Source organism: Aulonocara sp. 'chitande type north' Nkhata Bay, linkage group LG20 (genome assembly GCF_057382095.1).
Source record: "Aulonocara sp. 'chitande type north' Nkhata Bay isolate Kocher_YH1m ecotype deep benthic linkage group LG20, A_spYH_male_GT1.1, whole genome shotgun sequence".
Taxonomy (NCBI): domain Eukaryota; kingdom Metazoa; phylum Chordata; class Actinopteri; order Cichliformes; family Cichlidae; genus Aulonocara; species Aulonocara sp. 'chitande type north' Nkhata Bay.
The window spans coordinates 16,662,078-16,681,528 of NC_141363.1; the positions used below are offsets into that span (position 1 = coordinate 16,662,078).

The following is a 19,451-nucleotide window of genomic DNA, read 5'->3' on the forward strand; positions in this document are numbered from 1 at the left end:
AAGAACTAGCATAAAACCTTACTTTATAGGACCTGCCAGTCTCTCATCCTGTCTCAGTATCTCACCTGTCTTGCAGGGTGTTGATGGTTTCTTTTAGCTTGGCCCGCAGGTGTCGGATACACACCTCCTTCTGCTGAAGGGGTGTGAGGTACTGCTCTGGTGGAGGAGGCCGAATGCCATGGTTGTCTGTACATGACGTGTACTTCTGATGGCGTCTAAAAAAGACAGGACTTCAGTTTATGAAAAGAATAAGTGGTGTTTTCCATTTTTTGAGATGTTAAGAAAGAAGTGATGGAAGGAAAGTTAACATCACTATTATAAGAATTAAGAGTTTCAAACACTCTTAACCTTCTGAGGTCTAGGTCATCGGTGATGATGATATCACAAATAACTTTTTGCTTATCTTCAAAATAGTAGGTTGGGGCTCAGAGCTGCTGTTTTATCAGTAATGTGGACTTTTTTCCTTTTTAACAGCACTCACCATATTTTCATTCACATATTCAACCAATGAGCATAAACTGAAAAAAGAAGAGACTGCAAATGTGCTCTTTCATACTTTTGGAAAGCGAACTGGAGTAAATAATTTTTTCTTGTGTCATATCATCACTAAAATTCTGATTAAATTTGATTGAATTATTTAATCAAAATTTGATAAATTTTGATTAAATAGCTAATTAAGGTAATAAGACAGCAAATCATATTAAGTTCTGTTTTCACTGAGTTGACAAAGTCACAAAGAGTTCCATTTTCTATCCCAAGGCATTAACGTTATACCTCTTGTCCATCAATGCAGTAGTGCGGCAGAGTTTGTGGTGCACTGCTGTTAGAGAACAAGCCCACAATTTGACAAGTTAGAGAAGTCATTATTTTGCAATGTTAGTGTTGGAATTTGGGGAAACATTAGTAGGAAGAATCAGAATCGGTGGCCCGCATTGCAAACATATTTAGCTCTAGCATTGGGACTACGCTGGTACAAGAGCTAGTAGAAATGTGCTACACCTCTTACCCTTTGGTTGGGCTGCATTCACTGCCTTTACATGAGCCTGAGTTGCTGCTGCTGCTGAGAGAAGCGTTTCCATAGGGATCTCTATTACTGGCCGCAGCCGGAGTGCGCCTGGTACACAGTAAGAGGAGACATGTTAATGTGTTCCTGGCAACACCATGGAACCACAGTCCAGACACTAAGTGAGCTGCTAAGCTAAACCATGACAAACGGATCCACAGTGCAAACAGAAATGAATGGAAAACACTTCAATCCAGGTCCACCACCATGCTTATACAACACAGGTCTACACAGATACACAGAGTACAATATTTCAGCATGTCGGCCTGAGAAACAAATACACACACTCCTCTTGGCACTCACAACAATGCTGAAACTGAAAAGGACATCAAATTAGCGTTACTCAATGAAAAAAGAAAGTTTTCACCAGAAGGGAACTAAAAGAGAGCAATCGGACAGAAAAGAAGAAGAGAGTCAGACTAGACAGGATGTTTTCTAGAATGTGGCGTCACAAAACATTTACAGCAGTGCAAAACATCTTGCCATTCCCATGCTTTAAAGGATCAAGACTGATCGGGAGGAAAAAAGAGTGAGTCGGGACAGACCGGGAGCGAGGGGTAGAGGGAGAGTTTGTTGAACGACCGTGGCGATCCGGAGACTTGGTGGAAGTGTATCCCTTGGTCGGTGACTTGGTCGATACATAGCCTTTAGTTGGGCGCATTGACACCATACAGCTTGACTCCATGGGCACGTAGTCTAACTCTATGAACCTGCAGTAGTCAAACCTGACCAGAGACAAGAGGGTGTTAAATCACAGAGGGTGGCAATGTGCCTGCTGCACACTGAAGGGAGGTAAGGTTGGTTGACATTTAGCATATCTCAGCATAATTTTAAAGTGTAAGAACTCAAACAGTGAAGTGGCTCAGGAGAGCTTGCTTTCTAAAAGCCATGCTTCAATGTTGAGGCTCCTCTGTTTGGCTTCCTATACTGCACCGCTAATAGGAGCAGTTTACTGCTATGAGGCTTTTACTGGAATGTAAACTAACACTGCATCCTGAAACACAATTTACAAGTGATAAAATGTTTTAGGTCTTCTAAGAGCAACATGGAAGCAGCTGCAACAACAATAATTCATAAACGCCCCATTTTAACTCGCAACACACTTTCACAAAACTATCTCAGCAAACTTATAGAAATTTCGCCCCACTTTTGATGACAAGTGCAAACTAGCTTAGCTAAAAAAAAGTTAACTTTAAGACAACTGACACCTGTGCAAAACCACTATAGAGACCAAGTAAAACCACATAATATCAAAGAGTAGAATTGGTGGTGTATATATATTTTCACCTCTAGGCATTTTTACTATCCAGCAAAACATGACACAGTTTGTTAGTACAGTTTAATTATATCAGTGGTAGATAGGGGGAAAAAAAAGGGTTATCTGTGATTGGCAACTTCTGTCAGCGTCTGTGTGGTTTTAAAGTCTATAATGAATGTTCACCAACTGAGTTACTGTTGTTCTTTAACAAGGACATAACTGTTGCCCAATCACTGGACACCACACTGGGAGGGGAGGACAAGCAGGGTCAATCAGAACAGCCATGATGGTATTGGACACAGGACACGAAAACTCCACACTAAACATGCACATAGTCTTGTATATAACTCGTCTCTGTCTTTAAACTTTTTGCTGTTCATGTCATATATATGTATATATATAAATATATATATCATACTTGATGATAGTCAGTGTTTCCCAGAAATACATATCTTACTTATTTCACCAACACAGAAAAACTAATGAAGCACAATGTTTTTGCAATTTGGCTGAATTTTTTTAATTGCTCTTGAGTTCATTTCACTCTATTTTGAAAGTACAGTTGTTAACTATGTCATGTTTCCATGATGGCAAAGTGACGATCTCACTGTTCGGGGGGTCCTCAGCTTCTTCTTCTGTTAGCTTTTCTTTCTCCAGCTCCACCATCATGGACTGCAGCTTACAATGCTAATCTTGCAGATCTGGAACAAGCTGGAGGTTCACTTTAAACCCAAATGCACAGCTGCTGGAGAACTAGTTCAATTGCTGCTATGTTGAACTCCCAGAAGATCACGGTTGCCAATTGCAGGTCAAAACTGTTTGACTGTTGTCACAGGATTTTACTAACTGAGGAAGTTGCTAGATAAACAGCTGATGACTGAATTATTAGATATTGGTAAGTGGCTGTCTTAATCATCTCAGAGTTCAGCTGTGAGCTTGAGGGCCACATTAATCAAAACTTCAAAGACTTTTGGAACTAATGCTGCTAAGCTGACTCCACCAGGGCTCTAGAGCAGAACAAGGACTGCTATGGTCTGCTGCCGTCTAAGACAATGGAGCTGAAGTCCATCGACACAATGAGGAAGTTACAGGAGAAGAAGCTAATTACTGTCCTGTTATTGTCACAAAGCACCTATGGAAAAGTTTTTAAATTTACTTCTAAAAAAAAATTAAGCAATACACCAAGTCCAACTAGTGGTGTATGAAATCATGCATGCACATGTGTGCACAAACAAATGACCAAACAAAGAAACAAACTAAAAACTCTTGCAACACTATAAATGAAATTTTGAATTTTGAGTGCCCTGTAAAAGATTAATAATAATTTTACTCAGGGTTTATTTGAGCATGCAGCTAAGGTTCAGCAAAGGTTCCAAAAAGTAATTTTACGCATGAGGTCAAGTAAAAAGAACAAAAACCTTAATCACCTGGATTATGTAATAAACCGCTGGAGACAGTTTGTAATAGACAGATACATTATATTTAAACTATTATTGAACGCACGTCTGTTGTTTCCATTTTCTACTGTATATTTTGCTACTGAACTGAGTCACCGTGTCCTGTGTTACATAATTAGGGAGGAAGCCAGATATTGACAGCTCAACACTTGATAGCACAGAAATGGGGAGAAAGAAGCAGCAGAAACACTGAGCCTGGAAAATACACAGTACAACAGTGTTTAGGGCGTGACAGTTCATCCCAGCCATCTGCTGGGATGGAACTAATGTCTGGGGTGTGGGTGTTGTCTGCTTGAGGCAAGCATTTCCCAGTTGTCAGGTGTTAGCATGAGTGGGTGGAGAGGAGTGAAGAGATATTCCTTTACGAAAGCAACTTTGCTCAAGAGGCTGAAACTGATTTAGTAAACAATATCTCGATAAACCAAAAGCACATTCGCATTACAGGCAATGCTGCTGCACATGAGTGTTTCACACAGTGCTGTTGAGTGAGTGGCTGCGGTCAACCAGTGATCACAGTATGCACATTAAACGTGCCATTTCTACCGTGCATGTAGCCACTAAACCTAATCCTTGAAAGATTAGCACCAATTCTTGCGTTTAAGTGCATGATAGTATCACAGACTCTGTATTCGAAGGTGATGTGACACAACAACACGCACACAGTTCTTGCCACTTTCTGTGCTCCTTACAGGCCACAGACTGTATACATGTGTTGAAAGTAGCCACAATGACACTACCCTCTGATTTGGTTTGAGCATTTTCCACATTACCATTCTGATTTTTGTACACTTCAGTCAGGACTTATCATATCCATGGTAGTCACACAAGGCGTTTATGTTATTGTTGAATCTATTTCTATTTATATCTATCTATATCTATATCTATATCTATATCTATCTATTTTAAAAAAGTACATCATGTTGTTTTGGATAAGTCTTGAAAATAGCAACCGAGGCCACAACTCCAATCAAAAAATGTTTATAAAGATATCATGAAGTCAAACAGAAGTCATTTTGCTATAGCCCTATGTATAATAGACTCCAGGCATGCCTGCTTTTTTGGGACCACATTTTTACATTACAATGCACCAAATAGGCATGCTCCCCAGGTGAAGAACAAGCAGGTGACAAAGTAGTATAAGAGGAATGACTACTTGGCCTACGGGTCTCCAGCAGTCCATGTCTGTGTCCACAACGGAGGATAATCTTGGCTTGAGGTTTTAATGCACTATAAAGAACTATGCTAATTCCGCACTAAACTAATCATAAACCTTTAGCCTTTATGTTAACAGTAGCATGGTGCAGGTTTTCTTGTAGCAAACATCATCTAAAGTAAATGAAAATATAGCAGATTTTGGCAAATTCAATACATAGACCTCCCTTTGAAAGTCTCTTGTTGCTTTACATAGTTTAAAGCTAAATCTTAATGAATAACAGGACTACCTTATAAGTCATCAACTAGCTCTACGCTGTATAACAAGAATAAGTCTTTTAGCATTGATTGCATGCAAGTACCCATCTAGTATCCAGAGGTAATGTTAGCTAACTAAACAAGCTAGCTACTGATGGTAAACTCTTCAGTTTACCTGCACATACATGTCTGTGTCTGCTAAATTATTCTTATCTATGCTGGGGATGAATATTTATCCCAACTTCTGAGTTTCAGTACTGCGTCTTAGATAAAGTCTTCAGTGCAAACAACAGTCAAATAAAAAAATCGACTTTTACTTTTGGCAGTTGTGATCCTATGACACCGTTTACAGTAGATCAGGATCTGTTCTGTTGCAACATTTTATTAAACTCACAAACACATGTTTTTAGCATGAAAACTACCAAATAAAAGAGAAATTAACTAGATTCACAGCATTAGGAGACTCAAATAAAAAATCTACTTTGTGCCAACCGCTTGCCTGATCGTTGACATTGAAATTCCCTAAAATGTGAGCTGTGCAGCTTTGCAACAGGTGATGTTGACAGGAGAAGCCACACACCTGACTGCAAAGATTAATCCTAACCTGACCACGTTTCACTGCATCATTCACAGGTTAGAACCTTAACTTGCCTGTGTGCTGTTGTTTATTTTTCCAACATTTAATTTCCAATTTTGGTTTTAGTGGCTACAGTGCATGCCAAAGCTACAGCTACAGCTATGGAGCATGCTCTCTCAGACTGTAACTGAAGTGTGTCTCACGCAGGGGGCGCGGGCACAGGAATGGCCACTGGTGCTGTGGCGGTTGGCACAGCAGTCCCCGACCCAGACGCCGGCTTGGGTACCGGCACGGGCGAGGACGCCAGTATTTGCTGCAAGCGACGTTTGGGCTGCAGCACCTTCAGAGGGTTGAATCTGAGGAAAATAAATAAGAGAGAGGAGGACACCACAACTATACGTTGATCCGTCTGCAGTTACACAACTTTTCCTGTAAAAACATTAAACCCTCCAGACAGATTCAGCTTGGTTCCAGTTTAAGAGACCATTTATCAGTCTGTGCCCAACACATACACCATAGCAAGCAACAGCTAGATGACAGCAAAGACTATTTAACACATCAGCTGAAAGAAACGACACATTGGCTTTCTGTGGTATTAAAGTACTGGTAGTGTCAAACTGGACCACAGAAGAAAAGCAATGTCCATCACTCATGCATTAAGTATATAACAACACATTACTGCAGCATTCACATTCCGAAACAAGTTAATGGTTGTGCGAAAGTCAACAGTGGTCCCTACAGACAAGAAATACATCTTATCCTTTATCCTGTGTCCAGTAAACAGGCCAGGTTAGTCCAGTGGCTAGAGGAGAGAACATCAATATACTCAATAAACTCTGTTCAAGTCGGTTGCTATTTACAGCATTTAGAACATACACTGCTATGAAAACAGTATTTGCCCCCTTCCCAATTTCTTCTTGGCACACTCACAGCCTTCAAACAAATGTTAAAATTAGACAAACAGACTGAGTTTATATAAAAAGAAAAAAGTTATCTAAACCTAACTGGCCTTGGTGGAACAATAATGACGGGTTACGCCACCCTTGGCAGTAAGAACTACAATCAAGCGTTTGCAATAACTGGCACTGAGTCATTCACATCGCCGTGGAGGAATTTTGGCCCACTTAATTCAAAAAAGAGGTTAAGATATTTGCCAAAACATCTTAACTGGACTTAGATCCAGACTTACTTTGAACACTCCAAAATTATAGTTGGACTTACTGTTTTGGATTAGTGCTGCATAAGGTTCAGGACACAAGCTGAGGGATGGACTAGTGAAAGTGAACAATGTGGTTGATCACAACAATTTCGTAAATAATAAAGAGCTATTCTATTCTATTCTATTCAATACATTATTTAATTAGGGAGAACAATTACTTTTTCCGTGTAGGGCCAAGGAGTTTTGAATAACTTATTTCCTTTAATAAATGAAATCATCATCTAAAAACTGCATTTTGTATTTATCTTTGTCTAATATTAAAATTTGTAAGATTTATTGTCATTGTAAGAACACTGTGAGACGGGATTCCAGAGTGCTACCTCATTTGGAAAGGGCACAATGAATGTGGAATGTGTGATGATCTCAACATGTAAATGTAGTAAATAAAAAAAAAAAAAAAGAAAAAAAAAAAGAAAAAGAAGGCAGCAAATACTTTTCATAGCACTCTAGTTCTCAATTTTAGGTCCATTTATTCATCAACAAGTCTTAGACGAGTTATTTACAGGAAGTACAGAAACAAACTGAGCATGGTGCCACTTTTTAAATAAAGACAGATATATTTATATGATATGTTGGTCTTTTACAATTTGACTTATTATAAAGCTACAATACAAAGTAACACATGCCAGTTTTTCCTGGTTTGCAATCAGCAGTTTCCTTAACTGTTTATTCAGAAGATTTTTACACATTCTTTACTGAAAGTACTGATAACTGAGTTTCAGTGCTAACTGCAATGCCAGCTTGCCATTTGGTGGTGTAATTTTGTAAATGTTTAATTATTGCTGCTACAAATCGTAGCAGTAACAGTAAATGTTGCCTTAACTTTTCATTTATATTTTTTTAATCCTTCATAAATACTGACAGCTAACCGTGTCGGAAAAAGCTCAAGTCTCGCAGTTCCCACTGCAGTCTTAAAGGCGCACACCCCACCATGTCATTAAATTGCTGCTGAAAATTTTTAGAATTTATAAAAGACTCATTAATGGAGTTAAATTACTTATTACTGTTTAAAACAACTGTCAATTAATTTTAAAACACCCTATTTTCTCTCACTTATTAAAAAGTGGCACCACATTGACTATGAATATTTGTTAAAGATAAACACACACACACACACACACACACACACACACACACACTGTTGTCCCCCCCCACTGACACCGGGCAAACCTCCACCAGCCCCACTCCTGCAAAACAGGTGAAAACAGACTTAAGAGCGACAGGAGTTAGTGCCGCTGAATCTTGTTTATTTATTCATTTATTTTATTTATTTTTGCTGTGTTTTACTTGCATCTATTTGAAAGAGTGAGTGTAAACGCAAAAAAATAATTTTATTTTATATGCTGGAATATGCAGAAAATAGGTTTAAATGTTAAACAAATTTCTTCAAGTCAACGACGGTTGCATATGATTTAATTTTTGCTTGATGCAATGTGCATAAAGTTAAAAGATTAAACCTAATAAAAGAGACTCTTTCATTTGATTCAATTTTATATGATGGATTATGCAGAAATCCAGCTCAAGGCCACTTATGGTTTATTTGGTTAACTTGTGGCTGACATTTAGCTAATCTGTTGCCCACATATGGGGTGGCTGTAGCTCAGGTGGCAGAGCAGGTCAGCCACTAATCAGAAGGTCGGTGGTTCGATCCCAGGCTGCCTCCTGGCTGCATGCCAAAATATCCTTGGGCAAGATACTAACCCCGTGTTTGCCTACTGGTGGTGGTCAGAGGACCTGGTGGCGCCAGTGTCCGGCAGCCTCGCCTCTGTCAGTGCGCCCCCAGGGCAGCTGTAGCTACAATGTAGCTACTATTGTAGCTACAATGTAGCTTGCCATCACCAGTGTGTGAATGTGTGGGTGAATGACTGAATGTAGTGTGAAGTGCTTTGGGGTTCTTAAGGACTGAGTAAAGCGCTATACAAATGCAGGCCACATATGGCTGACATTAGGCAGCCAGGATTGAGATGCCCATAGGTCATCGCACCATATGGTTTGTCTTCAGAACTGAGCCAGAATACGGCAATGTTTCTGTCTGGGAGTAGTAGAGATAATAACTGTTGATTTAAATGTGCTTTTGTTGTTTTTTTGTTTAGCATGACCTTATTTTGGATACTACAGCAAGATTAGAAAGGAACATTATAAAAAGGTGATATTTTGAGATGTATGTATTGTGATGTAGTCCTAGCTGTGTATATTATTATTATTATTATTATTATTATTATTATTATTGTTATTATTATTATTATTATTATTATTATTATTATTATTATTATTGTTATATGTGTATATATTATTATCATTGCTGGAAAGCTGCATGTTTTTGGGGAACCATATGTTCGCCAATCCATCGTTCTACAGAACATGTTTCTATTTCTCCTTCCATTTCACGATGGTTCCTACATATTATCAGAGACCGAGACTTTGGTCTCTGATAACAGAAAAACTTAAAGTTTTAAACTAACAATGCGCAACTTGTAGATCCCAAAGATGGTCCTAAGTTAAAACTCTTTGGAAACTTTTTTAACCAACCAGCAAAGATATCAATGACATCCACGAAAAGCAAGTGAGGTCATGTGATTCACTTTATACAGTTAATCCAGCTTTCTTTTTTGACTTAAGACGATTTAACAACAATTCAAAATGGGGTTTTGACAGTATAATCTGTCCCGTAATCTGTTTTTCATCAGTGAAACAGAAGAAAAAAGTTTTTCCAGTCTTTGACACTTGTTTGTACTCCAAATTTATTTATTTATTTATTTACACAAAAACATTTACTGCGGAGCAATTGAGCATAATGCCACACTTGTAAAAATGCACTGATGGGAGTGGAAAGTTCTGTGGGTGACAAAGCCAGTTCATTTCAGTAATGACCAGGGCAATCTACCAGGAGAATCAAATTAGTGGGATAAAAATGAGCCGACAATGTAAGCGCAGGTTCTGTGTTTAAGGGGAATCAGTATATATTGATATAAAGCCCAAGTCTCCCATCACAATTTGATAGGGAGTGTGTGGAGTCTCAGAGGCCAACAAAAAGCTTCTTTTCTGGATAATTCTGAAAGCTCCTGCAAAGGAAATACAGCTTTGCTTTATATGAAAAAACTGGAGAGCAAGGACTGCACCAATAAGCTGAACTCATTTCAGCACAATATTAATTTTATCTCTTTATTATCCGCTACTGGTAAGAGTAGATGTTACAGTTAGGCAATGAAGAGGTGAAACATGCATAATAAAAGCACCAACACTATTATCACTAACATTTACAGTGATGCTGGATTCAATTGCATACACACAGGTTTTTAAAGTAGTGAAAAAAAACAGCTGCCTTTAAAGTAAAAGCAAAAAAGCTGAATTATGATTTCTCACAAAATTGCAAAAGACAGGAGATGAGGAGTTTATTGAAGAGTGTTTGGTGTCTGAAATGAGATAAACTGCAAAATGTGTACTTCTTTATGTTTGACCTTCACGCACACCTCACACCTCACCAGGCTGGGCCTGGATGTTGCCTGCAAGCCACACAATACTCAGGGATGGTTTAGTATTTATACTTTTTACTCTGTTTAGATCGTGAGGCAGGACACTTTAGACTCTTGTGGTCGAATTGAGCACAATAAAAAGAAGTTACTGGTTTTTAGCAGATGAATCTCATTTTTTGCTTCTTATTTTTTTTATTTTACAGACAAAAAGTATTTAAGAAACCATGAATCACTGAAATGAATTTTTCTCTACTTATTTCTCAGGGCTCTGAGACACTACAGTACAATATGACATACTTATTCCCTGTAGACTTTTCAACCATGGTTACCTTGCAGTGCACAGAAAGCCCATAATTATCACAGGTGAGCACAAAACAGGTATTCACTCTACTTACCGGCGAGAGACCGATGTAGACCTCTGATTGGGCGGGGCAGGGGCAGACATGGAGCCAGGCAACGTCTCGGGTTTCTTGTGCTCTAACCTTTTCTCTGAGTTTTTCAGCTCTATACTGAGAGCCTGCAGCCTGACAGAAAACAGACATAAGCAGTGAGTGAACACAGAGTCACACAAAGAAAGAGAGGACTGTTACACACTCAAATAAAGCGTGATTTCTGCTGACTGCCCATGTGCACCGCTATAGATGCCTTCATCAGGCTCCCTTGTGCTACTGACACAAGCTGACACTTAGCTTGCACAGAGTGGACATCAGCGTTCAGCAACAAATCACATTTCAATCATGTGGTACAACTAGCCAATCACCACTTCTTTGTCTGTTTCCAGGTCAAATAACAGTGGCAGAGGTGAGCAAAGAGAAGTGAGAGTTGCATCTGCATCTGGACAGATTTGGTTCAGTTTTATTTACATAGCACCAAATCACAACAACAATCACCTCAAGGTGCTTTATATTACAGCCCCCTATATATGAGGAAGCATCTGGCAACACTGGGAAGAAAAAACTCCCTTTTAGCAGGAATAAATCTGTAAATGTACACATATATACATGTTGCAGGTTTCTGCCACAGCTGTAGTGTAAGTACGTCCAAAAATATTTACAAATAACATCCTGCTGAGTTGTATTGTGAGAGAGAAAGACAGGCTAAAAGAGAGAAAAGCGGATGAAAGAAGAACTTAGAGGGGGGAAAGAGGAGGATTATTCTCATCAATAATACACCACAAACAATTTGGTGGGCCCTTGAGAGGCAGGTTTCTGTATGTGTGGAAACGCAGGACGCCTGCTGTCAGTCAGCTTCCTGCATTAACACTTCTCTGCTGTGTTGTTTTCCTATCAACCATGACTGTCTCGCTCATATTCTCTTCTGCTTCTAAAGTCGGCGAACAAAGACAGCTGAATGAAAGACAGTTTTTCAGTCAAATCCTGTCGATACTAATAATCTACCTACTGTAGAACCTCATCCACATCTGAGCTCTAACTTTAAATCCTCTTCCATTGTTCCTCGGCTCTCTATCATGATTTTAAAGCTGGTCTAAGATGTATTGTTGCATAGTTAGCAGTGAGCAAACTAAACCACAGACCCGCGCAGTGGCACAAATCTCTATCCTAATGAAAACACACACACGATCCTTATGATAGTGTTTTTGTATAAACCAGAGGTCGGCAACATGCGGCTCCGGAGCCGCATGCGGCTCTTTAGTCCTTATAGTGCAGCTCCGCTTGGTTTGGGAAAATAAATTTGTTTTTTTAAAGTATTTAGCTGAAGCGTATTTTATTTATGTTTATTTATGTTCTTTTTAACTTGTAGTTCTAAATTGGAAGAGTGTTGTGATATTGAAATATAAAATTATATTCTATTATTTTTTGATTGCTCAAAATAGGCGTCATACCCGCGGAAGCCGGTATACCCACTGAAACGGCGTGCATTTATCGAGACTTTCAACCCCAGGTAGGCCAATTATGGATCTTCGGATCCACATTATGTCAGCAGCTGTTCTCCACCGTGAACTACAGTGGGGCAAAAAAGTATTTAGTCAGCCACCGATTGTGCAAGTTCCCCCACTTAAAATGATGACAGAGGTCAGTAATTTGCACCAGAGGTACACTTCAACTGTGAGAGACAGAATGTGAAAATAAAATCCATGAATTCACATGGTAGGATTTGTAAAGAATTTATTCGTAAATCAGGGTGGAAAATAAGTATTTGGTCACCTCAAACAAGGAAAATCTCTGGCTCTCACAGACCTGTAACGTCTTCTGTAAGAAGGTTTTCTGTCCCCCACTCGTTACCTGTATGAATGGTACCTGTTTGAACTCATCATCTGTATAAAAGACACCTGTCAGTCAGACTCCAAACTCCGCCATGGCCAAGACCAAAGAGCTTTCGAAGGACACCAGGAAAAGTATTGTAGACCTGCACCAGACTGGGAAGAGTGAATCTACAATAGGCAAGCAGCTTGGTGTGAAAAAATCAACTGTGGGAGCAATCATCAGAAAATGGAAGACATACAAGACCACTGATAATCTCCCTTGATCTGGGGCTCCACGCAAGATCTCATCCCGTGGGGTCAAAATGATCATGAGAACGGTGAGCAAAGATCCCAGAACCACACGGGGGGACCTGGTGAATGACCTGCAGAGAGCTGGGACCAAAGTAACAAAGGTCACCATCAGTAACACACTACAACGGCAGGGAATCAAATCCCGCAGTGCCAGACGTGTTCCGCTGCTGAAGCCAGTGCATGTCCAGGCCCGTCTGAAGTTTGCCAGAGAGCACATGGATGATACAGCAGAGGATTGGGAGAATGTCATGTGGTCAGATGAAACCAAAGTAGAACTTTTTGGTATAAACTCAACTCGTCGTGTTTGGAGGAAGAAGAATACTGAGTTGCATCCCAAGAACACCATACCTACTGTGAAGCATGGGGGTGGAAACATCATGCTATGGGGCTGTTTTCCTGCCAAGGGGACAGGACGACTGATCCGTGTTAAGGACAGAATGAATGGGGCCGTGTATCGTGAGATTTTGAGCCAAAAACTCCTTCCATCAGTGAGAACTTTGAAGATGAAACGAGGCTGGGTCTTCCAACATGACAATGATCCAAAACACACCGCCCGGGCAACAAAGGAGTGGCTCCGTAAGAAGCATTTGAAAGTCCTGGAGTGGCCTAGCCAGTCTCCAGACCTCAACCCCATAGAAAATCTGTGGCGGGAGTTGAAAGTCCGTGTTGCTCGGCGACAGCCCCAAAACATCACTGCTCTCGAGAGGATCTGCATGGAGGAATGGGCCAAAATACCAGCTACTGTGTGTGCAAACCTGGTAAAGACCTATAGTAAACGTTTGACCTCTGTTATTGCCAACAAAGGTTATGTTACAAAGTATTGAGTTGTATTTTTGTTATTGACCAAATACTTATTTTCCACCCTGATTTACTAATAAATTCTTTACAAATCCTACCATGTGGATTCATGGATTATTTTTTCACATTCTGTCTCTCACAGTTGAAGTGTTCCTCTGGTGCAAATTACTGACCTCTGTCATCATTTTAGGTGGGGGAACTTGCACAATCGGTGGCTGACTAAATACTTTTTTGCCCCACTGTATGTTAAAAACAAACACCGCTCACACCTCACAGGTGACAGCTTACAGTCCTGCGTAAAGATGAAGTGACTTCGTACAGCCCCGATTTGCAGACGCTGTGCGCAGAGGTTCAGGAGCAGAAGTGCCATTGTAAACATATCACAGCAGACCTGACGATGTTTCCATGAACACGCTTTTCAGCATCTCTTTATTGACCACTTTTCACACACGGTCGCTGTACGCATACAGCCGGCTGTAGCTTTTCAGCTCACAGCCCGACACATACCAACACAACAGCACAGATAGCACGGACGTTAAGGCGGCGAGGCGTGATTGCGGGTGCCACTCAGGTGCGTCCGCGTCCCCTGCAGCGGCGCAGCAGGCCACACCCCGCCACACACATTAACCAGGTAAAATACATATTTAGGCAGAATTTTGCAAATATTTATTTTTCATTTTTTAGCAGCATAGTGCTTTTTATCCCAATTATTTTTTTAAAAGTCAGGTCAAGGCTCCAAAAGCCCAAAGGTGATATAAGGATGGCGGCTCACAACAGTTTTTGTTTGCTACATGGATCATTTTAGTTCAGCTGGGTGTCTTTCCTTTTGTTATATTTCTTTAAGAGTTCAAAATATGTTAATTACATAAATAAAATGTAATTTTCTCTGTAGCACTTCATGGATTTCATAAGCAACACACCTTAGTTGTTCACACAAAGCATAAAGGTAAAAAACAATATATACAGTGTTATCTTAATTTTAGATGTCAAAAAGTATTTGCGGCTCCCAGTGTTTTCTTTTGCGTGGAAATCGCGTCCTAAAGGCTCTTTGGGTGTTAAAGGTTGCTGACCCCTGGTATAAACACAAAGCAACCTTAGGAGCACATCACAGAAAAATGTATCCACAGAGAATCTACTGTAGTACTCCGGCTTCCTCCCACAGTCCAAAGACTTGTAGTTAGCAGGGATAGGTTAAATGGAAACTCTAAATTGCCCATAGGGCATGTGAGTGTGAATCGTTGTCTGTATCTGTGTGTTAGCCCAGTGACAGACTGGCGACCTGTTCAAGGTACCTGTTCACCCTGCCTCTCACCCTAAGACTTCTGAGATAGGCTCCAGCACCCCCATGTGACCCTGAAAAGGATAAGTGGAAGAGAATGGATGGATGGGTCCTGATGGTGTGACGTGACCTGGAAATCAACTATAGGGACAAAAGTACTGGATCACAGTTATCTTTAAATTCAAGCGTATAATATATTCTGGTGTATAAAATCAAACACCTAGCCACACAGTATGTCCTTTTAAAGATTTGTGAAAAATCGGTTGTTCTAATGAGCTCACTGAATTCAAGTGTGATACTGTAATTAGATGCCACAATTGCAACATTTCCTTCCTCCTAGATATCCCACCTGTAGGTAGTATTATTGCAAAGTGGAAGCATTTATGAACCATGGCAACATAGACACAAAGTGTCAGCCCATCTTACATTACAGATGCAAATTTTATAGTATGTAGTTTAAATCTCCTCCAGCAGCAACATCAGCACAAAAACTATGTTCCAGGAGCTTCATGGCATGGGTTTTTATGGCTGAGCTGCAACATGTAAACATACATTGCCAAGCACAATGCCGTGTCAGATGGAGCGGAGTGAAGCACACCACCACTAGACTCTGGAGCAGTGGAAATGTGGTCTGTGGTGTGATGAATCATATTTCGTTATTTGGCACTATGATGGACAAGTCTGGTTTGGCAAATGTCAGGAGAACATTACCTGCCGGAGTGCCAACTGTACAGTTTGGTGTTGGAAGAAAAATGCTATGGCATTGTTTTTCTGGTTTCCTTCGACGCAGTGAGGAGAAATGTTAATGCTTCAGCTTACAGAGATATTTATTCAACTAGCTGAGTTTAAATAAGCAAGAGAACTTATTCTGCTAGTAGATACCGTTTTTTCTGGACCTTTTATATTAATTATTAGTTTTGTATTTGTAATTATTAGATTTGTATATAAACGATGAATTTAGCTGGTAAGACACCTTCTTTGTGTTTGGACTCTGAAGCTCCTCTAGATAATGAATGTGACTTGTAGATCTGAAAAGTGAAACCAGCATGGAAGTGTGTTTAATCTACATTAAATTATACCATTTGGCTAAGATCCTTGACAATTTAAAACCTTTTCTCTTAACTTCACTGTTTTTGACTTTTTAGAGCAAAAGTTTACTTAGCTTATAATTCATATCTACCAATCTTAGCTGCCTTAACTATCTTATATCTAACTTCAAGTCAGCATGTCATCCTGCTTTGGTTGCTGTCACCACAGATCAAACCACACCAGACCACATGATGCAGATGATTTATTAAGTTAGGCCTGTTATGCAACACCATACCCAGCCTGAGTGTGCTGAACAGGCAAGCAGCTTCTGTGCTGACGACATGGAAACACAAAACTGGAAAGAGAGGAGGTAAGAGACAAGAGAACGTGAGGATGAGAGGAGGAAAGAGGAGCCAATGAGATGAAAGGAGAAGACAGCACGTGTTGCGAGAAGAATAGTAACTAAGGAAAGGAAGGAGGTTTGAAAGAAGGATGATTCTGGACACACAGGACTATGGAATGGCATGATTACATACACACACATTCACAAACTCCGGATTATTCATACCCCCATGTGTCTGGAGCAGAACACACAGTGCATTGTCTCTCATGAAAGACAGCGTGTCCTTGTTGTCCAACCATGATGTGCCCTTGATGAATCTCAGAGCATCTGCAACAAATGTTCTGCAGTGTCAGTACGTGAAAGTACTTACAGGCAGTACTAAACAGTAACAAAGATCTGACTTATTCCAGGATGCACAACATAATTTGTGAGAGGAATGCAGACTCACAAGTCTGCATTTAAACTCCTCCTTTAGTCTTTCATCTAGATCGAGCAGACTGCAGTGGTAACATAACTCACGACTTGGGGGACTGGAGGCTGTGTGTGTGTGTGTGTGTGTGTGTGTGTGTGTGTGTGTGTGTGTGTGTGTGTGTGTGTGTGTGTGTGTGTGTGAAGGTGTGACTCACACCAGTTACCAGAGCCTCCTGAATGCATAATGCAAGCCTATCTAATAAACAGGAAAATGCTGGAAACCAGAGGTTCATAAACTGCTTGATAGCCATAGGGTCTTGAACACTGAGTCACTGCTGCTATTCCAGAACAGCCATTCAACACCTCTGGTGTGTGTTTGGATGTGCTTGTGGGTGAGTGTTGATCTTACAAAGCAACTGTGGTTGTTCTGTAACAATTCAACAATTCTCCTGCCCTTGAGGGGGTCAATGTACGGAGCACCGCAGGGGACATGGGAGAAAAAAAAATTAAGACTGACTTTTGCGAGATCTCGCAAAACTATCTCGGGATCTCGCAAAACTTTTGGGATCTCGGGATCTCGCAAAAGTCAGTCCTAATTTTTTTTTCTCCCATGTCCCCTGCGGGGCTCCGTATCAATGATCAATGAGAAAGATCAAATAAAAGACAAACATAGACTGTAAATAAAAGATGGCGTCCTGGGTTTTAAACAGAAACCCAATTTGGGGGAACTTTACACCTGCTATCTTTCTAAGGAATGGCTCCTTTAGTTTTAAAATGCTGTTTTGTTTCATAGACGTCTATTAATAAAAAAGGCCTCTGTCTCCCATTGGTTGATTCCAGTAACAACTGAAGTCATAGTTAATGGTGCAAATCAGGATAAATCAGTGTATAGTTTAAGATGGCCTATCAGTATAAAAGAAGCTGGGCCCGAGCTAAGCAATGGATGATGTCACAGTGGTGACATCCATCCTTTATATAAGATATATTTTTATATAGGTCAAACTCCAGCAACAAGTGTTCTTATATAGAACACAGTCCTTTACTAATGTGTTTCAGCTTGTGGTCAGGGTTGCTATTACACACAAAAAGAGAGCATGTTAATACATAAGCAATCCTTTCTGTAATTATTTTAAATTAAAGTCTTTAGCATTTCAATGGATGACAATTCTTCATGGAATAATACCTTAATGTAATTAAAAGGTGGCAAAATAAAGCAGACCACAATGAATGAAACACCATCACTGTGTCCATTTGAAGTATTAGAAATGTATGGCTATATTTTAGGCACCAGGAAGTTCTCCAACACAGCTGCTGGCTCCGGCATCACAGTGTCAGAGTTAGATATATTCCGTGTGTTAGGGGTCAAAGGTTAATTATGTCTTATTTGCTACACTATTCCCAAACTAGTGAAGGCGAAGAATTCACAAGCAGTGAACTCCTCATCTGATTTCAATAGTAAATCTGTAGACTGAATGGAACACTGCGGCTCTCCGAGGTAAACAGTCTCTATCGCACTGGATGATGACTCATTCTTTTATCTTAACATACAGCACAGTCAGCCGCTTCTAGTAGCATCCTACCTGGGGAAACATAACAATATGACCCTCCACCATAAGTGCTATAAATACCAAGTCTTACACAAGAAAAACATGGTTATGATGTTGATGGTAGAGGTGCTGGTTTCCTGGATTTTTCCTACAAAGGACAAATTACATGTAAACACTACATAAAACACTGGAAATAACTAAAAATCTGCTGGTTGATCTGTTTGTTAGCCGTCGTCAGGTTTGGTCTCTGCAGTCTACAGTGCAGCTAAAGGAAAAAACAACAAGACACTTGGGACTTTGTTTCATAACAATCACAGAAGTCACTAATCCTCTGCGTTTCTTTGTGGAAGTTTTATACAAATGCATCCAGTGCAGCACTTATTTGATTTATGCTCTGCCCAGCTCTGCTTGGCTCAGCTGGTTGTCATGTTTGTGGCATTCCAAACATATGTTGCCGACAGGGAAGTTGCAGAGTGCACTCTGGGGAACAAACTATGCAATGGAAACACTCGTTACATGGATGAAGGGTGTTTGTCTCTTTTTTATGTTTTTAATTGGTACTGGCATTTGCAATGGCAAATAGCTGTTATTGACCGATAAAATCTTGAATTGAGGTTTCCAGAGAGGTGCAATTAAAAAGAATCAATTTTTATTGCCCTTTCACAATAGAAAGTGGTATAAACCTACCCACAGCAAGTCTCTATAGCAGCAGCTGATAGTGATGCAAATACACACTGCAGTAAAGGCTGCACAATGTCAGTTTCTCAAAACAGATGGCAACGTGAAGACCAGCTCCTCTTTCTTACAAGCCTTTCCCCATGAACATGAGCCATGAGCATATACAAACTTATTCACACATACAGTAAGGAGGTCAAAACGGCAAACGCAGATCAGGCCAGTCCTGCAGAGTCACCCTATTGCCGCAGTGCATGCAGAATAAGGTCCAGCAGAGCACAGCAATAAAGCTGCTACAGCAGTGCTCTTACTAATTAACATAACAAAGAAAAAATAATAATGTTCTAATCCTTGAACAAATATAATCAATCAATAATAACAAGACTCTGTTTTTTTT

General features: G+C 40.1%; 1 protein-coding gene across 3 annotated transcripts in view; it reads right to left on the reverse strand.

Moving 5' to 3' along the window:
* Nucleotides 1–19,451, reverse strand: part of snphb (syntaphilin b) — a 33,724-nt gene that overhangs the window by 10,058 nt on the left and 4,215 nt on the right. Inside the window, exons 2-6 of one of the 3 annotated variants that reach the window (XM_086276610.1) lie at nt 10,853–10,981; nt 5,969–6,121; nt 1,609–1,788; nt 1,007–1,114; nt 66–215 (exon numbers count right to left, since the gene is read on the reverse strand). In XM_086276610.1, the coding sequence (XP_086132736.1) occupies nt 66–215; nt 1,007–1,114; nt 1,609–1,788; nt 5,969–6,121; nt 10,853–10,902 (641 nt within the window). In that variant the 5' untranslated portion in view covers nt 10,903–10,981. The remainder of the gene's footprint in view (nt 1–65; nt 216–1,006; nt 1,115–1,608; nt 1,789–5,968; nt 6,122–10,852; nt 10,982–19,451) is intronic. The other 2 variants (XM_086276612.1, XM_086276613.1) reach the window with 2 other exon arrangements.